The 24,517-nt window shown below is 42.2% G+C and overlaps 1 protein-coding gene across 2 annotated transcripts in view; it reads right to left on the bottom strand.

Moving 5' to 3' along the window:
- AGBL5 (AGBL carboxypeptidase 5) overlaps positions 1 to 24,517 on the bottom strand; it is a 2,459,386-nt gene that overhangs the window by 1,736,055 nt on the left and 698,814 nt on the right. For both annotated transcript variants that reach the window (XM_044062862.1, XM_044062863.1), the window contains exon 5: positions 16,379 to 16,556. In XM_044062862.1, coding sequence (XP_043918797.1) covers positions 16,379 to 16,556 — 178 coding nt within the window. The remainder of the gene's footprint in view (positions 1 to 16,378; positions 16,557 to 24,517) is intronic.

The following is a 24,517-nucleotide window of genomic DNA, read 5'->3' on the forward strand; positions in this document are numbered from 1 at the left end:
GGCCCTACTCGCCCCATCGGCTGCATAAGAAATGAGCCGCATGGAGGAGTTGACGATAGAGTTAAGGGTCGCCAGCTGGGAGTTAATCTTATCCTGAGCCCCCGCAGCTGATGGATCCTGAAGGGTATCACCCAGTTCCTTGAGAAGATCCCTTTGAAGGCGGGTGAAATGGCACAGATAATTCAGCGACCGCATGGAAAAGGTCGCTGAGGAAAACATCCACTTCCCGCACCTGTCCATTGTCCTAGACTCTTTATTAGGTGGATGGACAGGCACCGAAGGGTCAGCCAACTCCTTCTTAATGGCTGCTGCCACCACCATGGCATCAACGGGGACACCTTTTGTCAAAAATTGTTTGTTGGGTGGGGTTGTAATGAACTTAGTTGGTCTGCGGGGAGTTGGTTCCACTGTGTTCGGGGCTGACCACGCCCTTCGAGCCACTACTTCCATGAGCGGGTCGAAGGGTGAAGACACCCAGGAGGTGGGAGGGCGAGAACCAAACGCGTCCAGGTATACCGACTCGTCTTCGGAAGAGTTAAGGGCAGTCCAGTTCCCCCTCTGCTTAAGGATCTCTAGGATGTCTGAAAAAGAGACATCCTCAGAGGGGGATCTTGGGGACACTTCCGAGTCCTCCAAGTCGGTATCAGACGTGACTGACTCGGGGGAGTCGACATGTTTCCTCTTACATTTTCTCTTCCGAGGGGGCTCCTCTGAATGATCAGGGGAGGCCTCAGAAAAGGAAGATACACCCAATGGGGCGACCTGGAGTGTCTGTTCTTCACGCTTGGGGTCAGGAGGGTGGACAGAGACTGATGCAAGCACCATGGGGGGGGGAGCCGAAGGGACCGATCGAGGAGCCGACTCAAGAGTCAGCACGCTCCTTATGACCTCGAAGGTGCCCCATCAGGCAGAGCAGAGGGTCCCCGCTCCGAAGAGATGTGAACCCCTCCCGGTACCGAGAGGGACGGCTCTGAGGCCGATGTCGGGGCCGAGCTCACCTGAGCCAAAGCCCCGAGAGGGAGAACGGGGTCGGACAAGGGTCTGATGCCATTCGCCCCCTCGGAGCCGACGAGGGAGTCCTGGCGCCGAGATCCCTCCAAGGAAGGAACCAATGAAGAGATCGGAGCCGATGAAGGAGCCAAAAGATGTGGTATCGGCTCCGACGTTTCCAAGATTCGAGCCCCAACCAGCTCCGGTTCCAAACACAAAAGGGGAGCTGGAGGAGGAACTGCTGAAGACACCAGGACAGCCACAGTCTGTTGAGAAGGGCTGGTTAACATTTTGGCCAGGGCCTGTGATTTAAGGAGTCTACTGACCACCCTCTCCAAGTCATGATCGGATAACCTGGAGGACCGAGAGGAGTGGGACCTATGGCTTCATTCCGACTGAAGCAACGGTGACCTCGGAGCCGAACAAACCGATTCTAGGGAAGGGGACCTAGAACGTTTTCGGCCCAATGACGGTTCCGACACTAAATTCGGAGCCGATGGGATGTCGGCTCCAGCCGGAGCCGAAGAGGAGGCAGATGTTCCGCCCGGCAACTGCTCCAAACTGGGAGCCAACGGCTTGGCGGGCTTTGAGGATTTCCCCAACTGAGGCTTCGCCAGGGATCCCTCTGGCTTAAGTAAACCTCTCAAAATAAGCTTGTTCCTATGCTCCTGCAGGACTCTCGGGCTGAAGGCATGACAGACCGAGCAGGAGTCCTGCAGGTGTAGGGAACCCAAGCAATAAACACAAGAAGTGTGACCGTCTGCCAGAGACATCTTCTGACAGCACGAGTCACACTTCTTGAAGCCTGACACTTTAGTATCCTTGGACATACTGGCCCGGGGATACTAAAGAGAGAAAAATTAAACTATCCTTAATAAAAATATACAAATACAAGGCTAAACACTACTCCTATAGGTACAACAAGGGGAGGGTTAGCCACTAATAGAGAGAAACAAGGGGGGGAAGGGTAGAAACTCTCTAACAGAAAACGTGTTTCCTTAGTGGGGCAAACTAGGGGATACACAGTCTACACTACAAAGGAAAGACAATCTATATCTAAGAAAAATACAAGGTAAATATTAGCTAGTAATACCAAAAAAAAGGATTAAAACGACCTGAGCCAGTAAAAGCGCAACCTCGTAGCTGAAGCGGCAAACGAGATCTGGGTATCTAGTGCCAAGCATTGTGGGATATGGGGAGGCCTCAAGCCAGTAAATAGCTCTCGAGCTTTAGTAGATGGCAGAGTTGGAGCCGAGGATCGGCTCCGAACTCAACCAGCAAGAATGAAGGCGAGATAGACAACTTAACATCACAAATTATTCAATTCCTACTTATTTTTTAAAACAGGAAACGTCATCATTAAACCATCACTTGCTACACAATCATGCATTTATATAAATGAAAACAAAACAAACCAACACAATCCTAGTTGCAAGCACCTGAACAGTACTGCTATTTAAAAAAAACCACGTGAGCAGCCAGTTTGTATTTTAACCTGATGATTGTTCTGGCCACATTTTCAGGAATGATAAGATTTGCCTAAAGTCTGGATTGCTATATGTATTTTATAACAATATTTTCTGGGAAAGTACTGCCCAGATAACAAAAAGGGATATTTTTAAAATGACACATCAAGCCAATAATTAGCTGAACCTTGTAAGGCAGGACATATGAGACTCTAGTTGACTAGGGGAGGGAAGATGGGAGGAATAACTTAGCCAGGAGCTGAAACTCGCACAAGCTCACTTCATAAAAGTCTGTGTTATTTTAGCAATTTGTCAATACTTCAGGAAGCTGCTTTCCCAAAATTTATAGCACTCTTACTTTACTCAAGACACTTCAAGTATAGGCAAGGACTGTGGTGTAGCGGGATAAAGCCCTTAGTATGGTTTAGGCAATGCAGGTTCAACTAGTGGCTTGGGCAACAGAAGTATTGTCAGGGAGGGATGGGCCTGCCCATCCCAGAGGGGGCTCATTCCATGTGGGGAGGAGTAATCCATACATACGAGTAGCCCTCAGACATAACAGGCAAATGTGTGGGTAGGAAGAATTAAGGGGTAGGTCACAAAAGTAAAAATCCCCCCGTGCAAACAGTCAACTGCTGACCCCTCCAGGATGACCTTAGGTTCCCAGCCTTAGAACAGAGATAGTCCAGGGGCTCTAGGAGAGGCTGGTAGACCCAGTGATGGAGAGGTGCACTACAGTAAGGCAGAAATAATGAAGCATAAAGAGAAACAAAAATAAATAAGTAAATAAACAAAACAAAACTCTGCTTAGACAATACATGCCCTTCAGCCATGATTGCTTCCTAAGCACAGCCACAGATGTTGCTGGGGGGGGGGGGAGTGGTACATTCAGTGTTTTTATAATTAATTTAATATATTAGAATATAGTTTATCATTATTTTACATTTTATTCCCAGTTCCCTAGTGACCACTACCCCTCTCACCAACCGCCCAACATTGTTCTCCCAAGACATGACAGCCCTATGGCACATTTGTTCCTCATATGAGCAGAAGTAATGCCATAATCCTTTATGGGGGATATGAAGTTTTGGGCTTAGTCCTAGCTATTCCTACGGAGCAAGCACAGATGTATTTGCAGTGCCTAGTATGTAACACACTTTAACAAGCCCTTGTCAACCACATTTGGGAGCAAAATAACTCCTTCGGGAGGTCTTGCCTCCACTCCCTTGAAGCAAACACTCCCATGTGGTATCCACTCTCTAATCTGGGATTCTAACACAGGAACTATGGCCTGGACATGGGCACCTCTTCTTCCATCCAAGAGCCATACAGACATTAACATCACTCTTCTCCTCCCCCCTCAATAACTTCTGCAGTGCTTGGTCCACTAATCAAACCTAAGTCATAGTCAGAGTTTTACCCTCTACACCAATGGACCTGGCAAGAGAATAAATTTTAATTGTCGGATGCAGGAGGTGCATAACGTTTGGTGAATTCTCTTCAGAAGTCTGTGAAGAGAGATTTCTGAAAAATTTCACTCTTTTTAACCAAATGAACTAAAACATTAGTGAGCAGTAATGCAATCTAAAGCATACACTGCACACATTTCTTTTTTTATTCACCTAAGACGTCATAAAGCTTACAGTCTTTTTCTTGAGGTGCTATCAAAATATTTTCTTTCCAGCCTGTTGTAGAAGATATATTACTTACCAAAATCTGGCATGTGTAACCTATGCAGGTCAATATGTCAACACAATCATTAGCTGGCCTGCACAACTTGGATTAAACACATCTGGAGTCTAAAAACAATGTCCTTACTAAAGTCCTGAACTGATTCATGGTTTCATGAATAAGACAGATAAAATGAGAACAAGAAAGAATAGTAGTATCAATAAAGCTATAAGAATCTATCTTCAACCATCTAATATAACTTCACAGTAAACACACTTGGGAGCAGTGTGAATCTCCATGAAATTCTTCACTTTCAGAATCATCCCCAATTGCAATCATTTAATTTAAGGGGAAGTTTCAAAGGGCAGAAGACCATGTCATTTTTCTGCAGGCAACCACTTGGAGTTTATTATGGAAAGGGTTGTGTTGTTAAGGTTATTAAAAAAAAAACAGAATTTTTCTTCACAATGTAATCAGCTTGCAAATACTATGGAAAAATCAAAAGAAAACATGAGAAAGTCATTTTCTAGCCTGAATTATTTGATTTACTACATAATTTTATGCAATCAACTTTTGAGGATACTGGAATGCAAGATATAAAGCTAGAATGCATATCTGGTTCTGCCTTGAAAAATGCAGATTGGTAATGAGGAGTGATTCACAAGGTTCCTTAACACTGTCTTTAAGAAACTAAAGAAAATACATTTTCAATCTTTTTTTTTATAGGTAAGCTTAGATATCATACAAGGTTACCTCCACAAGGACAAAAAGTACAGTTTTGTACCTACCATAAATGTAGATGTCCGAACTGGATAGCATCTGCAGTCATAACAACTGGGTTGTCCTGTCGTCAGGCAGCCCCTCAGTCGGCCGGATTCCAAAGTCCGGGTCCGGCTTCGGCTGATGTCGCACTTCACCCGACGTCATCTCTGTTGGTCTTCGGGTATAAAAGCATCAGCCGACGCCATTTTCCTCAGTGTTTCTTGCCCTAGATGCCAGTAGCCCTCTTGAAGGCTAAAATTTGGATAGATGCCAATGTTTCCAAAAAGATAGAGGTAAACACAAAAATAAGCATGTATGTACATATATACAAACAAATACACCATAAAAGACTCCCCCCCACCAGCTAGCTATTAGGAGGGTAAACACCCTAGGAGTACCACAGAGGGGAAGGAGGGAGGGTAATCCTGACTGCAGATGCTATCCAGTTCGGACATCTACATTTATGGTAGGTACAGAACTGTACTATGTCCTTCATGGATGCATCTGCAGTCATAACAACTGGGTAGAATACCATAGCCAACTAGGGGAGGAGGATAAAAGTAGATTATGGTGTGTTTAGGATCCCTTGCAGTACAGCAGTGGCAAACCCTGCTCGGGATCTGGAATATAGAGGCAAATTATAATGCTTGGCAAATGTATGCACGGAGGTCCAAGTAGCCGCCTCAATAATGTCTTTGGTTGCCACTCCTCGAAGGAAGGCTGTGGTAGTGGCTGTTGCCCTTGTAGAATGAGGTCTTATGTTCTGTGGAATTGGTTTTCCATGGAAGGAGTAACAGAATCGTATGCAATTTCCTATCCATTTGGAGATTGTCTGTTTGGAAATAGCTTTTCCTTCCCTTCCTGTTGCATAGGCTACAAAAGTTGGTCAGTCTTTCTGCTATTTTTGTTCTGTCCAAGTAGTAGCGTAGCTGTCTATGTACATCCAAGGTATGCAGTATTCTTTCCCCTCTGTTTTGTGGGTTGGGAAAGAAGGTAGGTAGGTGGATTGCCTGGTTTAAAGACACTCTGGATACCACCTTAGGCATAAATGTAGGATTAGTCCTCATGGACACTCTATCTTGGTGGAAGATTAGGAAGGGTTGCACTGCCATTAAGGCCTGTAGTTCTGAAACCCTCCTTGCTGAAGTAATTGCCAGTAGGAAAGCAGTTTTCCATGACAGGTGTTGTAGGTCTGCTGTTGCTGCTGGTTCAAAGGGTGATAGTGTCAACTTTTCTAGCACAAAGTTTAAGTCCCAAGCTGGTAATGGTGGTTTCATTGGAGGTTTTACATTCTTGATTCCTCTGAGGAATTGCCTGAGCAAAGGGTGCGAAAAAACAGGTGGATCAAAGCTGTATTCTGCTGAAATAGCTGATGCATGTATCTTGATGGAGGAGTAGGACAGGCCTGAATGAAGAAGTTCGGCCAGATACTCCAGTATGTTAGGCATATCTATGTTTGACACATCTTTTCCTTTTTCCATACTCCAAATGACAAACCTTTTCCATTTTCCAGCATAGTTCCTTCTTGTTGAAGGTCTGCGTGCTTCAAGAATAATGTCTTTAACTCTTTGGGAAAGTTCTGGATTAGTTGCTGCTATGTGATGTTCCATGCAGTCAGTTGCAACGTTTTTAGGTTTGGATGTATGATGCTGTAGTTGTTCTGAGTTAACATCAAAGGCATCAGGGTATTGGCCACATATTGTTCGAGACATGCTCCTCAGCAGTGGGTACCAGTGTTGTCTTGGCCAGTTTGGAGCTATCAGGATTATCCTTGGACGTTCTTCCTTGATTTTTAGTAGTACTTTGTGTATCAAGGGAAGAGGTGGGAATGCATATGCTGTTAGGCCTTTCCAGCTGAAGGAGAGCGAATCCACTTTCCATGCTAGTGGGTGGAATGTCCTTGTGCAGAACTTTTTGAGCTGGTGATTGAGAGGTGATGCGAATAGATCTATCTGAGGCATTCCCCATTTCTTTGAGATGGTCTTGAAAATGTCCGGGTGCAGCTTCCATTCGTGGGCATCCGATGTGGTTCTGCTTAATATGTCTGCTAGAGTATTTTCTTTTCCCGGTACAAATATTGCCTGTAACTGGATGTTGTAGCTGAGTGCCAGGGTCCACAGCTCCAAAGTCATTCTGCATAGGGGGTATGAATGAGTGCCCCCTGTTTGTTGATGTACCACATGACTGTGGTGTTGTCTGTCCTTATCATCAACTGGCCCTCTTGGAGAAATGGTTTGAAGTTTTGGATTGCCAGTTTAGTTGATCCTGTGTCCACAATCCTTGCACGCATTTGTCCAGCATGTGGGCCCCCCATCCTAGGTCTGAAGCGTCTGTTGTGATGGTCTGGCTTGCTTGACATCTGCGAAAGGGTAGGCCTGGGTTTGACTGACATGCCTGAGCCCACCATAGGAACTCCTGCTTTAAGCATGGAATTAGTGGGATTTCTGTTTCTAGGCTGTGTCTGTGTTGGGACCATGAATTCTTTAGGTACCACTGTAGTTTTCTCATATGTAGTCTGGCAAATGGGACCAAGATTATGCATGATGCCATGAAGCCCAAGGCCTGCAGTACTTTTCTTGCTGTTAACTTGTTCAGTTTTGTTAGTGCCAAGAAGTAAAGAGGGAGTTCTTTGTGTTTTTCTGTAGTCAGGAATGCCATTTGTTTTACTGTGTCCAATTCCGCGCCCAAGAATGTCCTTGTTTGGGATGGTATCAGCCTTGACTTTTGTAAATTGACTGTGTATCCCAGTGCTTGTAGCAAGTAAATGACCCTTTGTAAATCTGTTGTCAGCTTGCTTTTGTTGTCCCCTTGTAGCAGGCAGTCGTCCAGGTATGGGTAAATTTGAATTCCCTGTAGTCTGCAATGGGCGATTACTGATGCCAGGCATTTTGTGAATACTCTGGGCAGTAGATAAGCCAAAGGGCAATGCTGAGAATTGATAGTGCTCTGATCCTGCAAGAAATCTGAGGTATCTTCTGCAGATTGGTCGAATGGGGACGTGCAGGTATGCCTCCTTGAGATCTAGAGTTACCAGCCAAGACTCCTTGCCCAGCATGGGAAGAAGTTGCTGTAGGGTCAGCATTTTGAATTTTGGGACAATGATGTATGTATTTAAGGTGGACAGGTCGAGAATTGGTCTCCAACTTTTTCCTTTCTTGGAACTAGGAATAGTCTGGAGTAGAACCCCTTTCCTTGCTCTGCTGTTGGCACTCTTTCCACAGCTCTCAAGTTTGCTAACTCCATTATCTGTTGTAGTGCCTCTGTTTTTTGATTTGGAGGTAGATTTGGCATTCCTCTTTTGACTGGTAAAGTGTGGAAGTGAAACCGGTAACCTTGATCTATGGTTTGTAAAATCCACTTGTCTTTTGTTATGTAGTGCCAGTTCTTTGAAAATAAGGTTAACTTTCCGCCTAGAGGAGCTGCTATTTGTTCCCTGGTAGGCGGATTTAGGTTAAGTCACTGTGGTTGTGCTGATGTAGTGGCAGTGGTTGTGTCTGTGCCTCTGTTGTTACCTTGCCACTGTCGTCCTCTGTAGGCACCTCCTCTGGATTGGTTTCTGCCTCTGGAACGTCTATTCCTGCCCCTTTGAAATTTTGTGGAGTCAGGAAAGGACCAATTTTTGGCAGGCCAGTTCCTGCTAAACCTTGGGGGTTGAACCTGCAAGAAGTCTTTAACCGTTTGAACAGATTTTGCCTTTTCTTCCATTTTCTTCATAACCTGCTGGGCAGGTGTACCAAACAAACTTGTCTTATCCATAGGAGCATCTAGCAACTTAGCTTTAACATGATCCGGTAAGGCTTGCTCCTTTAGCCATGCATGCCTTCTTATCACTGTGCCAGTCATGGCTGATCTAAATGAAGCCTCCAGTGCATCATAGCCACATTTTAAGGAATGGTTGCTAACCTGTTGTATGTTATTTACCATTTCTAATACATATTTCTTATCAAGAGATTCATCAGTGGTTAGTTTTTTAGTTAACTGATCAAGCATAAACTCTTGGTATTGTATCATGTGAAACTGACAGTTTAAAGCTCTAGCTGAGAGAGTAGCTGAAGTGTAGACCTTTTTTCCCCATCTATCTAATGACCTTGCTTCCCTTTCAGAAGGAATAGGGTTTTTAGCTATGGTCGCGGCTACTGCCTTGGGACCCTGGGAAATAGTTTCGGGGTCTGCAAGTGGGGCCTTGTAAAGGTGGTGATGAGTGTCTGGCACCCTGTAAAATCTGTCTGGTTTGGCAGGGGCTGGGGGTAAAGAATCTGGAGCGGAGCAGACATCATTGAAAGCATCATCCACCACAGAGAGAACAGGAGGTATAGCTAAGGGCCTGTGCTGTGGGAGGTGCAGAAAGGTCCTAAGTCTTTTTCTGGAGTCTGAAAAATCCTGTTGCTGCCATTGGAACTGCTCTCGCATGGCATGTAAGGTTTCCCCAAAGGAGAATTCTTCTGGTGGGGAAGCAGCTGGAATGGATTCTTAAGCATCAGAATCTTCAAAATTGGAGAAAGGAGCCTCTGGCTGGTCAGTTATGTCTGATTCGTCAGCAGAATCATCAGAGGACACTGGCTCAGGGGGCTCTGCCCTAGGTCTCTTCTCTGGGGCTGAGAGGCCCTGTCTGGGTGAGATTGAGATCCTCTAATTAATGAAAATAAATCTTCTGCCAAAGTAAGCATTTGAGAACTAGAAGAGGGCCTGGTTGTGGGGGGTTTAACAGGCACTGTCTTAGTAGTCTTGGCTGCTTTAGCCCTGGCGAAGGCCTTAATGGACATGGCTGCTGGAGGCCTAGCAGCACCACGTGCTGGGGTAGAGACATCCAAGGGAATGGTGTCTGATAAGTCAGTGGCAACCACCGTAGTGGATAAAATTTCTGAGGCCGATTCAAGAGTGGTAGCAGGGGCCTCAGTTGTAGAGATAGGTTCAGCTGTACTTTGATCAGTTTTCGGTTTCGCCGAAACCGAGACACTCGCGTTTGCTTAACCATGGTTTCGCCGAAACCGCGGACCGCGAAGTGTCGGTCTTTATCTTTGCGTTTTTGGCAGATTGGGTAGTCGCAGCATCCGGCGGCATAATGTACGCAAAATCAGAACCGAAAAACTGTTCTGCAAACTCCGACCGACGCCTAAGCGTTCGTCGGTTGAAAGAAGCACAGGCCGAACAGGCTGCTACGTCGTGGGCTGGGCCTAAACAAGGCAGACAATAAGAGTGGAAATCTTTATGAGGTATTTGTTTCCCACAGGTTAAACAATTATTAACTTTTTCTGACATCGGCTGAGGCAAGAAAGAGTCCCCAACGGGGTACTTAGCTTTAGAAGTCTTCGAAGTAGTATTCGGTAGAAGTAATCTCTGGATCCGACCGACCGGCACTTGCGAACAGCTTCTGCTTCGGGCGGCAAGAAAGACTGAGGAAAATGGCGTCGGCTGATGCTTTTATACCCGAAGACCAACAGAGATGACGTCGGGTGAAGTGCGACATCAGCCGAAGCCGGACCTGGACTTTGGAATCCGGCCGACTGAGGGGCTGCCTGACGACAGGACAACCCAGTTGTTATGACTGCAGATGCATCCATGAAGGACATCAAGTAAGACATAAAAATGCTCAGTACAACAAGCACTCATTGGATCAAATCAATAAAAAAAAAACTAACTTGGCATAACAAAAGACAGTAAAACTCAGTGGATTACAGCAGTACTGTCAAACACATATGCAGTATAGTACTGTCAAACACATATGCAGTATAATATCATACTAGAAGCAACATGTGTTTAAAATGTTCATGATTTTCATGGTACAGGTTTATCTGTAACAGGAAAAAGTGCAGTACAATGAATGTCCAACAAAATTCCTGCTGGTCATGGCAGACATGCAGGGCTCAGGAAATCAATACCAGCAGCCAAAATGCGTGCAAAATTGGGAATGTACTCAGAAACCTGCAGCATAGACAGATTGTAAAATAGCATCCAGCCCTTACAGGAGAAAGTTAGTACTTGTGCATACTTAAAACTTCAAAGCAGGTCTCAAATCATACAAGTGTGCAGGAACACTTTTCTCACAGAAAGTGAGTAGTTTTTACTTTCTGCATGTTAAGCCTGTTACATCCAAAAGTATCTGCTGGACTAAACAGTTTTGTGGAAAAGACTACATTCTTCTAATTGTACCATGAATAAAGCCCTGGCAAACAGTACAACTTCCTATGGCATGATCAAATCCCAGACAAGAAACACAAAAACCTATGGATATCTAACTGGAATTTGCCTACAAGAACACCTACCTGCCTTCCTTTTCAGGAGCATGTGTACTCTACTGTAAAATCACCTGTCCAGCTGCTAAACAGTACACTATAATTATCTCAAACAAACAAGAACAATGAATGAAAACAGACTTCTGTAGCAGGATATTCATCTAGACTGAGCTCTGGAACAGAAACACTGGACTACAGATGCTACGCAATAGTTCACCCACTACGAAATACAGAAAGAAAAACCTAGTGCAGGCAGGCACTAGATCACTGCATCTTGTTTACACATGGCATTTAAGAAACTGGTTGAATGGCCACCAACTACCATGACTTGCTTGCCCATTTGCTTTGGCTTTTAAGACTTGACTGCCCATGTCTGTAGCCTCTTTGGCTCATCATATCATCTATGTTCATCAAAACATTTTAAGTGCTACTGTTTTTCACCGGTAAATAAAGGAAGCTAATAAAACAATTTAAATACTGCAGAATCATTCCCTGTTTATTTATTTATTTGCTGTTGGTTAACCAGGATAGTCCATTGGGCCAAATGAACCTTTTTTCAATGGAGTCCTGGGAAGAAAAGCTCCATTAAAGATTACATGTTACAGAGATTTACATTACATAGCATACAAGACCATAACAAGGTACAGAGGTTACAATCAGAAAAGTTAAAAAACAAAATTTAAAAAAAAGAAACAAAATTATATCTTTAAAAAAAAAAAAAAAAATTATTTTTTTAACTATTTTTTGGAAGTGAGTAGATAGATGCAGAAGGCTTTCAGGATGATAGGTATTATTATAGCAATAACCCATGCCTGGGTGTGGGTAATGCTGGATTTACCCACGGTTGGCGTGGTTTGGTCCCGAAGGCGAAGCCCGAGGGACCAAACAAAGACAACCGTGGGTAAATCCAGCATTACCCACACCCAGAAGTGGGTTATTGCTATTATACAATGGCATTATTTAAGAAAAGAAATAATTACTTTTCTTAAATAATGGCATTGTATAATGCCTCTTTGCTGCCCTTCCGCAGCTGTCTGGTATTTTGCGGCAGTTCTGATGTACTGCACATGCCTACGCAGTACATCAGAGCTGTGGGCAAAAGCAATGGAGAACGCAAGATCTCCGTTGCTTTTTACTGTTTCGCTATGTTAAATGGGTTTAACATAGCAAGACAGCTTTAAAATAAGCAACGGAGATCTCCGTTACTTATTTTAAAGCTGTCTCGCTATGTTAAACCCATTTAATATAGCGAGACAGGTTTTAAAAAAAAAGCAACGGAGATCGCAAGATCTCCATTGCTTTTTACACACTGTGTCGCTATGTTAAAGGAGTTTAACATAGCAAGACAGCTTTAAAAAAAGCAACGGAGATCTGCGTTGCTTTTTTTAAACCTGTATCGCTATGTTAAACTCTCTTAACATAGCGAGACAGTGTTTTATACTAACAGAAAAAGTCTGGGCGACCGGACCTTTTTCTGTTAGTATATTGAGGGATTTACAACAGGCACGCTGGTTGGGCTGGCCAATCAGCGTGCACGTTTTAGAGGAGGAATTGTATAATAAGAAATTGATTACTAGCTGCAGTAGAGAAAGTGAGAGGTGGAAGACTGCAGAAAGTGGATGATGATTATGTGGGGTGGGAACAGGAGCATTCCCATGAGGATGTTAGGTAGGAGTGGAGTGATTTTTTAAAGGTAAGAAGGCTAGTGATGGTACGAATGGAGGGAAGGAGTTCCATAGGCGTGCTAGGGAAAAGGAGAGGAGGTTATATCCTGGGGGGCGAAGGGATCTGTAGACTTCTATTAGGTTTTGATTAGTAGATCTGAGAAGTCTTTGAGTGTGGTGAATTTTAAAGGTAGTGGACAGGGAGGGACAGAGGGATGGTTGAAAAATGAGTTTGTGTGCATATGTGAGCTGAGTATAGGAGAGGTAGTTGGGAAGTTCAAGCCAATTTAGTTTGTGGAGTGGTGCACAGTGATGAGTTGAAAATTTATTGCTAGTGGCGAATTTGGCTATTTTATTATAACAGGTAGATAGTTTTGTTTTGAGAGATGATTGCAGATTAGTTAAAAGAGGGGCACCATATAGAAGGGAGGGTAAGAGAAATGTGGTAGAGAGAGTGAGTTTGGTAGCTGATGAGAGGTATCACTTGTGTCGGTAGAGCAGGCCGAGTTTTTGGTGTTTTTTTTTAATGTTTAGTAGTAGATGGGACTCGAATTTAAGCTTATCATCAATTTGAACTCCTAGTAGTTTGGTTTCAGATACCAGTTCAAGTGGTGTATTATTTTGACTGGTGATGGAGAATAGTTGTCTATCCAATGTGTTGGTTTTAGAGGGGGTAAATATCATTAGTTTTGATTTAGCTGCATTAAGTGCAAGATGGTTATCTTTCATCCACTGTTCTGTGGTGGAGAAGGCATCTTGAGTCAGCTTTAGGAGAGTTGGAATGGAAGATGCAGCACAGATGATTGTAGAATCATCCGCATAATGGATGATGTTAGCATGGGGGATGGAGTGGTAGTAATCATTTACGAAGATATTAAAGAGGAGGGGGCCTAATATGGAACCTTGTGGGACACCTGTGGGGGTGTTTAGGAAAGAGGAGGTGGCTTTTTTCCACTTGACAGCTTGTTGCCTGTTTGAGAGATAGCTGTTAAACCAATTGAGAGTTGAAGGTGATAGATTTAGCTTTGAGAGTTTAGTGAGTAGTAGGTTATGGGAGATAGTGTCAAACGCCTTGGAGAGATCAAGTAGGATGTTAGATACAGTGAGACCAGAATCTCCAGCTTTATTCACAGTTTCAAGGAATGATAGGAGGGCTGTCATAGTGCTATGATTAGGACGGAATCTGTGTTGAGTAGAAGTTAGTAGGTTGTTGTCTAATAAATAGGGAAGGAGTTGAAGATGGAGACATTTCTCTAGAATTTTAGAAATAGGACAGAGGATAGCGATGGGACGGAAGTTGGTAATGCTAGTATTATTCCCTCCTTTGTGAAGGGGAATGATAAAAGCCTTTTTCCAGATTTGTGGCACATGACCTTCTTGGATAGAGCGGTTGATTAGGATACTAATTGGGAGAGCGATAGCATCTGCAGCTATGCTGAGGAAGTGTGAGGGGATGTTATCGGGGGCATTGGTGCATGGTTTTAGCCTCTGCAGGAGTTTTTTTATAGTGTAGGTAGGGAATGGTTTCAGGGAGAATGTAGGGGATTGAGAGGTAGTAGAATGATAGAGTGGGGAAGGGGGGTGTAGGGGGGGCAGGTGGAAGTAGGAGGTGGATGGTTGCATGAGAAGGAAAAGGTTAGTTTGGAAATACAGTCAAAGAAAAAAAGAGTTAAATTCGGTGGCAAGGTCATTGTTTTGTACATTTGGGTTAGGGTTTGGGTTTTCAGTTGTACCAGGTTTTAAGAGGGAGGTTATACCTCTCCAGAATTTTTGTGGGTCAGATTTGTATTTACTTTGGAGAGAAGAGTAGTAGTTTTGACGGTCTGCTGTAATAAGCTTTTTAACTGTGTTGCGAAGAGTTTTGTACTCATTAAGGGTAGTGGGAGATTTGTACTTTTGATAGCGTGCCCAGGCTTTGTCTCTTAGTCGCATGGTTGTTAGTGTGCTTTTAGTTAGCTAAGGGGTAATTTTGTCTGTTTAAAACAAAATTAAAACAATCTCAAGCTATAAGACCATAAACAGATAACTTTTATAATACCAGATTTCAAATTCTCACATTCTGTTTGAAAGCTCTGCAGTTTATCTTTACAGAAATTAGGGTGCATTTCACATTTTACAACATACTCAAGCTCCTTTACTTCAATCACTAGACATGTATGCTTCTGAGTATAAAACTCAATTTTTAAGATTTCCAATCATTCTCTAAAGTACTTAAGAAAGACATTCTTCCATCTCTCAATCAGATCCTCAGCTTCAGAAGAAAACTGATATGTTGGTCTTTTATCATGCCTTAGACCTCTTCAACAGGTCACAAACATCATTTTGGTATAACAACAATTTACTGTAGTATACATCAAGTCCCTTTTTACATAATTGTATAAGTGGATCTAGTTTCTCTGGTACAAAGTCACTGCAACTGCAATATCAAGTACCATATGATTACTGTCAGTGATTCTCTGGTACATTCTTTCAATGTTAGCACAAAACAGGGTCTGATCCATTTGCAGCACTTACACAGTCCCCAGAAAGTCTCTGTGGCCATCTGCCATGACACCCTTCAAAACATAAACAAAATACATTAATGAAAAACTCCTGCAAACTCCTAAACAAGAGTGTTTATTCCCTAGGTCCTCAGCTGAAAGCATTCAATATTATCTTATCCACCACTCATCTTACAGTTAAGATTAGATAAATTTTAAGCTAGTAAGCAGAACAAATACAATAACTGCCCAAAGCACGAACAGGACAAAGATTTGGTACTCTGCACAAGAAATAGTTTACATAAAATGTAACCGGTACTTATCACATCCAAGAGAGTGTTTCAAAAAACAGTACTGGTCTTGAAGGTGACTGAAGGCAAACTTGCAGCTCAATGCTGCCTGCATTTACAATGCAGCAATCCTCATTAGTCATGTAGCAACAAATGGTAACTCCAGGCATTAATGCAAGGTATTCCAACCACAATTAAATCAGCCTAGTTAGCCAAATGAATGAGTGGCTAGGCAAAATCAGACACTGTGACCAAGGTCAGGAAAAGGCAGAGTTAAAATATCACTACCTAAAGCGACAGTGTATTCATCATATGTTATCTGTCCCTCATTTCCAAGCAAGTTAGCAATTTTACCACAATTGTTCTGTTCCTCACGTTTTTTTTTTCTTTTGTAACAAAAGAGACATGGTCAGGGTCTTTAAATAATGTAAAGCATTAAAGTTACTGAATTCCACTTTTCAGAAAAAATGCTTTCCTCTAACAACTTGAAATAGTAAAGCTAGTCACTAATAAAATGTGCCCCTGAATCTGGGCCTTAATCTCAATTCTTCATTTAACAGTATACATCCTAACTTTCAATCAGTTATTTTCTGCTGACAACTATTCTTATCAGAGCATGGCATCTGAGCAGTGTAAGTCAAACTGTTATGTTATCTTTATGTGAAATCATTACAGATGAAAAAATAAAAGTAAATCTTGAGTCATTGACTGATCTGCTGCCACAAATTATTAAAGGTTAATATTGCTTTACTCAGACTCTGAAAATAGACTTTCAAGACAAAGCTGGGGTATTCTACAAACCACAATGAATTATTTTCTTACCCTCTTTCCCATGAATCGGTGTGGTCGATGTGTAAAATTATCTGGAAACAGTTTTTCAAGTCTTGGTTCTCGCTCAGCCATCATTCCATGGCAAGAAGTGATTGTGAGAAGGTCAACCCGTAGATTATCCAGCGAGTGACAAAGCAATTCTCTGTGATAATAAAGGGAGTCTGGTGGGCTACAAAAAAAAAATAATTTGCTTATTAAATGCAACACACCACTATCAAAAAAGGCTTAGTATTCTTAATATACAGAAAAACGTATTAGTAATACAAGACAACTACACATTTATACAGTCTGTCTCTCTCAGTCTTGCCTATCGAGAACAAGCTTTGTTCTTATGTTTAACACACATGTCTGTCTGGCTTCTCCCCTCTGATATCTCCTGTTGCTAGTATCCGCCCCTATGGGATGACAGCTGAGGAAAGGTAACATTCTAATTGAAAAAAAATTCATAAAATGAGAATAGTATCTAGCACTACGGAATATCAGAACACAATGTATGTCCCAAATTTCCAACTGTTATCTAGAATGTGCATTTCGAACAGGACACCTCAGGTCCATTCTTACTACAAATAATCTCAACAGGTCATGAAAGACAGCAATTTAGATAAATCCAGGAAATTATAAGCAAAGTATCATATGACTGTGTTTTGGATTTAAAAATAAAATAGAACTTGCAATACATACAGAAACATCACCAAGCCTGCTCAATTTGTTTCGTTTTTTCATTCTACTATAAAATTCATTGATCCTTTTTGCTAGGAGAGTGACTCCATCTAAGCTTGCCCCATATACCACAGCTCCTCTACTGTGTAAACCACACAAAATACTAGTTTGAAATTGAAGTTCTTAATTACACTCTGTTCGGTGAAAAAAATAAAAATGTGTCAGCTGCCTATCCGTAATTGTAGTCGTAAAAATAATTCTCATATATTTAATAAGTAAGAATGCCTGCTGAATTACAGCAAAACTGAAAAAAAATACTAGGGACAGGGTAAAGGTGTCAGGGGCAGATTAAAAAAAGAACTTGCAGAAATAAAAATCTGCATCTCCATAAAGCCTTGCAACAAGCTGAGAAGTAATAACTGAATAACTCATAACTCTGGCTTAACATAGGCCTGCACTTTATTGAGAATGATTGCCCTCAGCAATCTGAAGTTTACATGAAATCAGGTCAAAGGCACATTTTCTTATGTAGACAGCTGCAGGGCTGTGAAAAATAATCTATAAAAAACTAATTAGTGTCAGTTATAAAATGCGCTGTAACTCCACAAAGCAGCTACAGCAGCAGACTGCTTATGTCTACCACATACAACTGTTGAGAAATAGGAATGGTACACAAACATTCATAGCATGCAACACTAGTGTGCACTTGGGGCTCAGTGCTGCTCAGAGCCATAGTAAACATTTTATGAAATGTACCTATTGGCCTCTTTAGTCACTCAGTATAAACAAGTACAAACAGCTTATGTTACATTGCCAGCTGTTTATGCTGAGCAGCCACTACTTTTCTGAAACTAACTGGGCATTTTACCTTAGCTAAACTGCAGGCATACCTTTCAACCTCTTAGCCCAGGAAATCTGGACAAAGGTTGACATAATAGGAGTACAAAGGCCCAAAAATAGGGACATATTTTAAATATTGCTCTTATAAACTTAGAAAGTTGCTAGAATAACAGGATATGTATTAAAATGCATTTTTCTAAAGGATATGAATGAAGTCTGAAACTCAAATGTATGACATATCTACTAATTTCATTCCGCAGATCATCCCTGCGATTTGCCAAAAGAAAAAAAAATGATGAGGAACAGGCCAAGATTTTGAGGCAAAAATCTGGACATTCTGCAAAAATCTGGAAAGTTGAGTGGTATGACTGCAGGTACCACCAACCCTACGGTCTTCTGGACTTGACCCACAAATTCTGCTTCATGTTTTACATCTGTGCTTGACACAGAACACACTACCAAACAACAGTGCACAGGTGTCTTCAGTTTTCATGGCAAATACAGCTGAACCTTGGTAGCTGCTGCTAGGTACATTTGCATGATACTCTATTGAATATTTTTGTTGACAGAGATGCTTATCACTAGCCTACATGCTTACTATAAAAACTATTATTTCTTATTCTAGGGTTCTTCCTGGCCAACACATTTTCTTTACTGCAGGAAAAGATCCTAAGATAAAAAGAGTTATACACCTACCATAACTTGAATCAGTGCTATCCAGTGTCATTATTCATCACAGATGGGTCTTGGATCTGAGCTGGCAACTAATGAAGAGATCCACAGCTCAGGCTCCTCCACTCAAGCTCCTCCCCTTCCCATAACCCTGTGCTGACCTGTAACCCTCAGATCAAGTTTGCTGGACAAAGGAAAAAGGAGCCTGGACTGCCCAGGATACTAGACTGCCCAGGATACTAACTATCTCCATGAAGAAAAAAACTCCCCCCTAGTTTTACCAGTTCCCCAGAAGGAGGGCGGAAATGTGATGAATAATGACACTGGATAGCACAGATTCCAAGTTATGGTAACTAGATAAGTCTTTATCTGATGCTATCTGTGTCATTATTCATCATAGATGGGTCAGAGTTCCCAGCTACTATGAACCCTGGGAGGCCTCAGGGAAGGATATGCCAGCCAGAGCACAGAGGAACCAAAGGAAGCCCTGCTCCTAGACACTAAACCCAACTTGTAGTGTAAAACAAAATTGTGGGGATTAGACTAGAGTTGCCACCTTTTCAAATGCCCAAAGTGGGACATTTTTGGTACAAATGTCAGATTTTGCCAGCAGAATCATACCCACGGCCAGTACGAAGGGCAGTACTTCACTTGATTGCCTAAATAAAAGCTTATTCTTGTAGCATTTTAGTTGCTTATTCTGTTTCTTAGCACATTTAGGTGTTTTAGATATAGAATAACTATTTTATGCAACTATTACATAAAATATAGGAAATAATTTTGTCCTAAAATCTCAGGACATTTGCCATTTCTACAATTTTTTTTGCAGGACACAACTGCCCAAAGAGGGACTGTCCCTCGCTAAGTGGGACAGGTGGTAACCCTAGATTAGTAAGTAAAAAAGTGAAACTGCACTCGAAACCAACCAAACACTGGAAAAAGTGCAGCAGGCAGATGAGGGAATACTCCGAACTGTAAAATCACTCTGTTTAATGAAACATCCACGAAACAGCTCCACCAGCAAAAAACAGCACAAGCATTAACGCAATTAATACAGCACTACGCGTGTTCGTCCACAAACAGCTTGGACTTCATCAGATAAGCCATTAATTGCCTTAATTGCCTCTTAAATACTTATTAAAAAACCAAACTAGCCAATAACAATCACAAAGAAGAATTCAAACACACGAATCAGGCTCATTAATATTAATTAGGACATATTGTTGAATTTCTATACATACACATAATACAAATTAAATAAAAAATCAGGGGATTCGTTTTCCACATTTAAATAAAATCATAATGTTAAAATGTTAAGAATTAAATGTTATACAACCCTAACTGATTAAAATCTAACCTATGTCTAAGTATTAAAAAATATATATATAAATACTCATTATAAATATACATCAGTACAACTTATCATAAAAATCAATGGATACAAGTATAGTGGTGCCATCTACTGGCTAAATGCATAACAGCACTATTTCACATTCTAGCAGCTCTTAATTTTAACAAAGGTAAAAGTGAAATATGTTCATTTAAACCAGGTGTTCTTGCTGCTTCCAAAGTAATCTGCCAGCATAATTCCTTGTATTCTAACAATTCTTCCCAAGGACCACCTCTTATATCCTTCATAACCTGCTCTAAAACAAAGAAGAGGAATTTATACCCTTCACAGATCCTAGAATGCTTATATAAAGCATTGGTTTCTTTACCTTTCGAAATTTCGTACAGATGTTCGTAAATACGTCTCCTCAAAACCCTCTCTGTTTTACCCACATAAAATGATTTACATTTTTTGACATACTGCCAGGTAAATTAATCCTTTTGTGTCACAACCAAAATTTCCCTTACTACTTATCCATCTATTTCTACTTTCTATATAGATCTCCCCTTCATTCATAATATATTCACATTGGTGGCACCTTCCACATTTAAAGGTGCCCATTTTCTTCCTTCCTCCCATGTGATATGTATTTTCACTATAGTTAGTATTACCTATATTACTACTCATCTTAAGGATTTTTTTCATGTTAAATGAATTTTTATATACTACCTTTGGTCTTAATTTGGATATTTCATCAATATCTGATCTCGCTAAGTGGGACAGGTGGTAACCCTAGATTAGACCAATTAGCAGTGGCACAAATCTCATCCAATGAAAGTTTAACTAAGAAGGTGGAAGACAAAGCCACAGACCTAGTAGATTGGGTTTTAACTGGTCTGGATAATTCCATGTGCCTGCTGTCATAAATGTAGGAAATACAGCCCACAATCCATCTGGAAATATTTACCTTAGTGACAGCCAGACCAGGTCTGACTTCAAGAATTCCTCAGTTCTCTTAAAATAAAAGCGTAGCTGCCTATGAATGTGTAAAAAATGTAAGGTATACCCCCCCTTATTAGAATGATTAGGGAAGAAAAAGTACGGTTTTGTACCTACCATAAATGTAGATGTTCGAGTGTTCACCCTGCTGCAGTCAGCACACTTGGGTTATCCTGCCGTCAGGTGGTCCCGCAGTCGGCCCGAGTTCTAAAGTCTTGGTCCGGCGTCGGTTGCTGTCGCTTCTTCCCTGACGTCAGTGCGCCAGGAGTATATAAGAGGCATCCAACACCATTTTCTTCAGTTTTTCTTGCCCCAGATGTCAGGTGCCCCCAATAGGTAGGCAAAATATATATATATATAGCTAGATAAAAATAAAACAATACCTTTAGGCACAAGCAAATACACCACAGAGGTTGTATAGGATAGAGTGGTATAGATAAGTTCAGCTAGTTCAGAAGGGATGGAGGGAGGGTAACCTGGACTGCAGCAGGGTGAACACTCGAACATCTACATTTATGGTAGGTACAAAACCGTACTATGTTCATCATGTTACCTTGCTGCAGTCATCACACTTGGGTTGAATCCCAAAGCTAAGGATGGGAGGTGGAGTTAAACAGGGTTAGAAGAAGCTAGTAGGCCCTGCAAAACTGCAGTGGCAAAACCAGCTCTAGTCTTAGAATATATAGGTAAGTGATGGTGTTTGGTGAAGGTGTGCACTGAACTCCAAGTTGCAGCTTCCAGAATATCCTTGGTTTGCACTCCCTTGAGAAAGGCTGCTGATGTAGCGGTAGCCCGGGTGGAGTGGGACCTAATGTTTGCAGGTACCGGTTTCCCATGATGTGTGTAGCAGAAACATATGCAATGCCCTATCCATTTAGAAATGGTCTGTTTTGAGATAGCTTTCCTTGTGATCCTGTAGCATAGGCTACAAAGAGCTGGTCAGATTTTCTGAAAGCCTTAGTTTTATCCAGGTAGTAACGTAATTGCCTGTGAATGTCCAAAGAGTGCAGGAGTCTTTCTCCTTTGTTCTGGGGATTTGGGAAAAAGGTGAGCAAATGAATGGTTTGGTTTAGGGCCACACTGGATACCACCTTTGGCATAAAGGAAGGGTTAGTTCGTAGAGAGACTCTGTCTTGATGAAAAATGAGGAAAGGCTCCACTGCCATTAGTGCCTGTAGCTCTGAGACTCTTCTAGCTGAGGTTATTGCTAGTAACAGGGCAGTTTTCCATGAAAGGAATTTTAAATCAGCTGAAAATGCTGGTTCAAAGGGCGGTAGTGTAAGCTTTTCCAGAACAAAGTTGAGATCCCAAGTAGGTGTTGGTGCTCTCCTTGGCGGTCTTATGTTCTTAGTCCCTCTGAGGTACTGTCTTAGGAGTGGATGTGAGAATAAAGGAGGATCCGTGTTGTAATGAGCTGAAATTGCTGAGGCGTGGATCTTAATAGATGAAAAGGAAAGTCCTTTGTGCAACATCTCAGTTAAATATTGTAGAATCTGAGGAATGTTTGGATCAAGGGGATTTTGGCCTTTAGCCTGGTTCCAGGTGCAAAACCTTTTCCATTTGTCTGAATAGGTTTTCCTGGTGCTGGGCCTCCTGGCCTCCAGAATGACATCCATAACAGCTTTGGATAGAGATGTTGGCTGGTTGTTTAGGTAATTTGCCATGCAGCCAGGTTTAAAGTCTTGAGCTGGCTGTGTAGAGTCTGATTGTCTCGCTGGGTGAGCAGGTGAGGAATTTGTGGTAAAATCCATGGTGGGCCATGGGCCATGTTCCTTAGAACTGGATACCAATGCTGGCGTGGCCAGTCTGGTGCAATGAGTATCATTTGTGGCCTCTCTAATCCGACTTTCAGCAGTACCTTTGCTAGAAGAGGCAGTGGAGGAAAGGCATACACCGTTAATGTTTTCCAACTGAATGAGAGGGTGTCCACTTAACAAGCTTGTGGATGGTCCTTGTGCAAAATTTTTGAAGTTGGTAGTTTTGGGGGCTTGCAAACAGATCTATGTCTGGGCGTCCCCATTTTTGAGCTATCACTGCAAATACTTGTGGATCTAGTTTCCACTCATGTGGATCCATGATGTTTCTGCTTAGGTCGTCTGCCAATGTGTTTTTCTTTCCTGGCAGGAATTGTGCTTGTAATTGAACCTGGTAAGACAGTGCAGTGTTCCACAAGGTCATTGCTTGCCTGCATAGAGGGTAGGAATGTGTGCCCCCTTGCTTGTTTATGTACCACATTACTGTGGTATTGTCCATCTTTATTATTAGTTGTCCTGGGTGTAAGAGGTCCTTGAAAGCTGTTAGGGCATTCTGTACTGCTAGCATTTCTTTTTGATTGATATGCAGATGCCTCTGATCTGTAGTCCATTTGCCCTGAATGCACTGTCCTGCCATATGTGCTCCCCAGGCATAGTCCGATGCATCTGTTGTCATAGTTTGCCTGGCTGTGGGTAAGGTGAAAGGCTGACCCTTGTTGAGGTGACATGCCTGTGTCCACCATAGAAACCCCTGTTGAAGGCAGGGAATGAGTGGTATCATTGTTTCCAAGCTGTGGCTGTGCTGAGTCCATACGCTTTTCAGGTACCATTGTAATTTCCTCATATGCAGTTTTGAAAATGGTATTAGTAGTATGCAAGGTGCCATGAATCCCAAGGCCTGCAGAATTTTTCTTGCAGGGAGTTGGGTCTTTGTTGCCATTAGTTTGAAATATTGAGTCAGCTGTCGTTGTTTGTCTGGTGTGAGATAAGCCATCTGGGCCATTGTATTCAAGCTGGTACCCAGGAATATTATGTTTTGTGAGGGCACTAGTTTTGATTTCTTTTCGTTTACTGTGTACCCTAGGCAACTTAGAAGGTGTTTGACAAATGCCAGATGCTTTAAAAGAATGTCCTTGCTTTCTGCTTGAATAAGGCAGTCATCCAGGGTATGGGTATATTTGAATTCCTCTTTGTCTGCAGTATGCAATTACTGGTGCCAGGCATTTTGTGAAGACCCTGGGTGCAGTAGATAAGCCAAAGGGCAGTGCAGAGAATTGATAATGCGTTGAACCTGCAATGAAGCAGAGGTATCTTCTGCAATTTTGTCTGATAGGGACATGCAGGTATGCCTCCTTGAGGTCCAACGTTACTAGCCAAGCATTCTTGCCCAGCATGGGAAGAAGCTGCTGTAGTGTTAGCATCTTGAATTTTGGTACTTGCAGACAGGTGTTCAGAATTAAAAGATCCAGAATGGGTCTCCATGCTTTGTCCTTTCTTGGGACTAGAAAGAGTCTTGAGTAAAATCCTTGTCCTTGCTCCTGTGTAGGTACCTGTTGAATGGCTCTCATGTCCATGGGAGCTGTAATTTGTTTTTGTGCCTCTGCCCATTGATTTGGTGGCAGGTTTGGCATTCCTTTTATCCTTGGTAAGGTATGAAAGTGGAATCTGTATCCTTGAGAGACAATGTTTAGGACCCATTTGTCTTTTGTGATGATGTGCCAGTTGTCTGCAAAAAATGCTAATTTTCCTCCCAAGGGAGCTGACAGGAGACATTTGCTTGGTAGTTTGAGGATTGAGTCATTGTGTTTGTCTTCTGCTAGCTTGGGGCCTGTCTTCTCCTCCTTTCTGGGTAGCAGTACCCCATTGGCAAAGTTT

The sequence above is a fragment of the Protopterus annectens genome, chromosome 2.part1 (genome assembly GCF_019279795.1).
Source record: "Protopterus annectens isolate FY-2018-M chromosome 2.part1, PAN1.0, whole genome shotgun sequence".
In the NCBI taxonomy this organism is placed as follows: Eukaryota; Metazoa; Chordata; order Ceratodontiformes; family Protopteridae; genus Protopterus; species Protopterus annectens.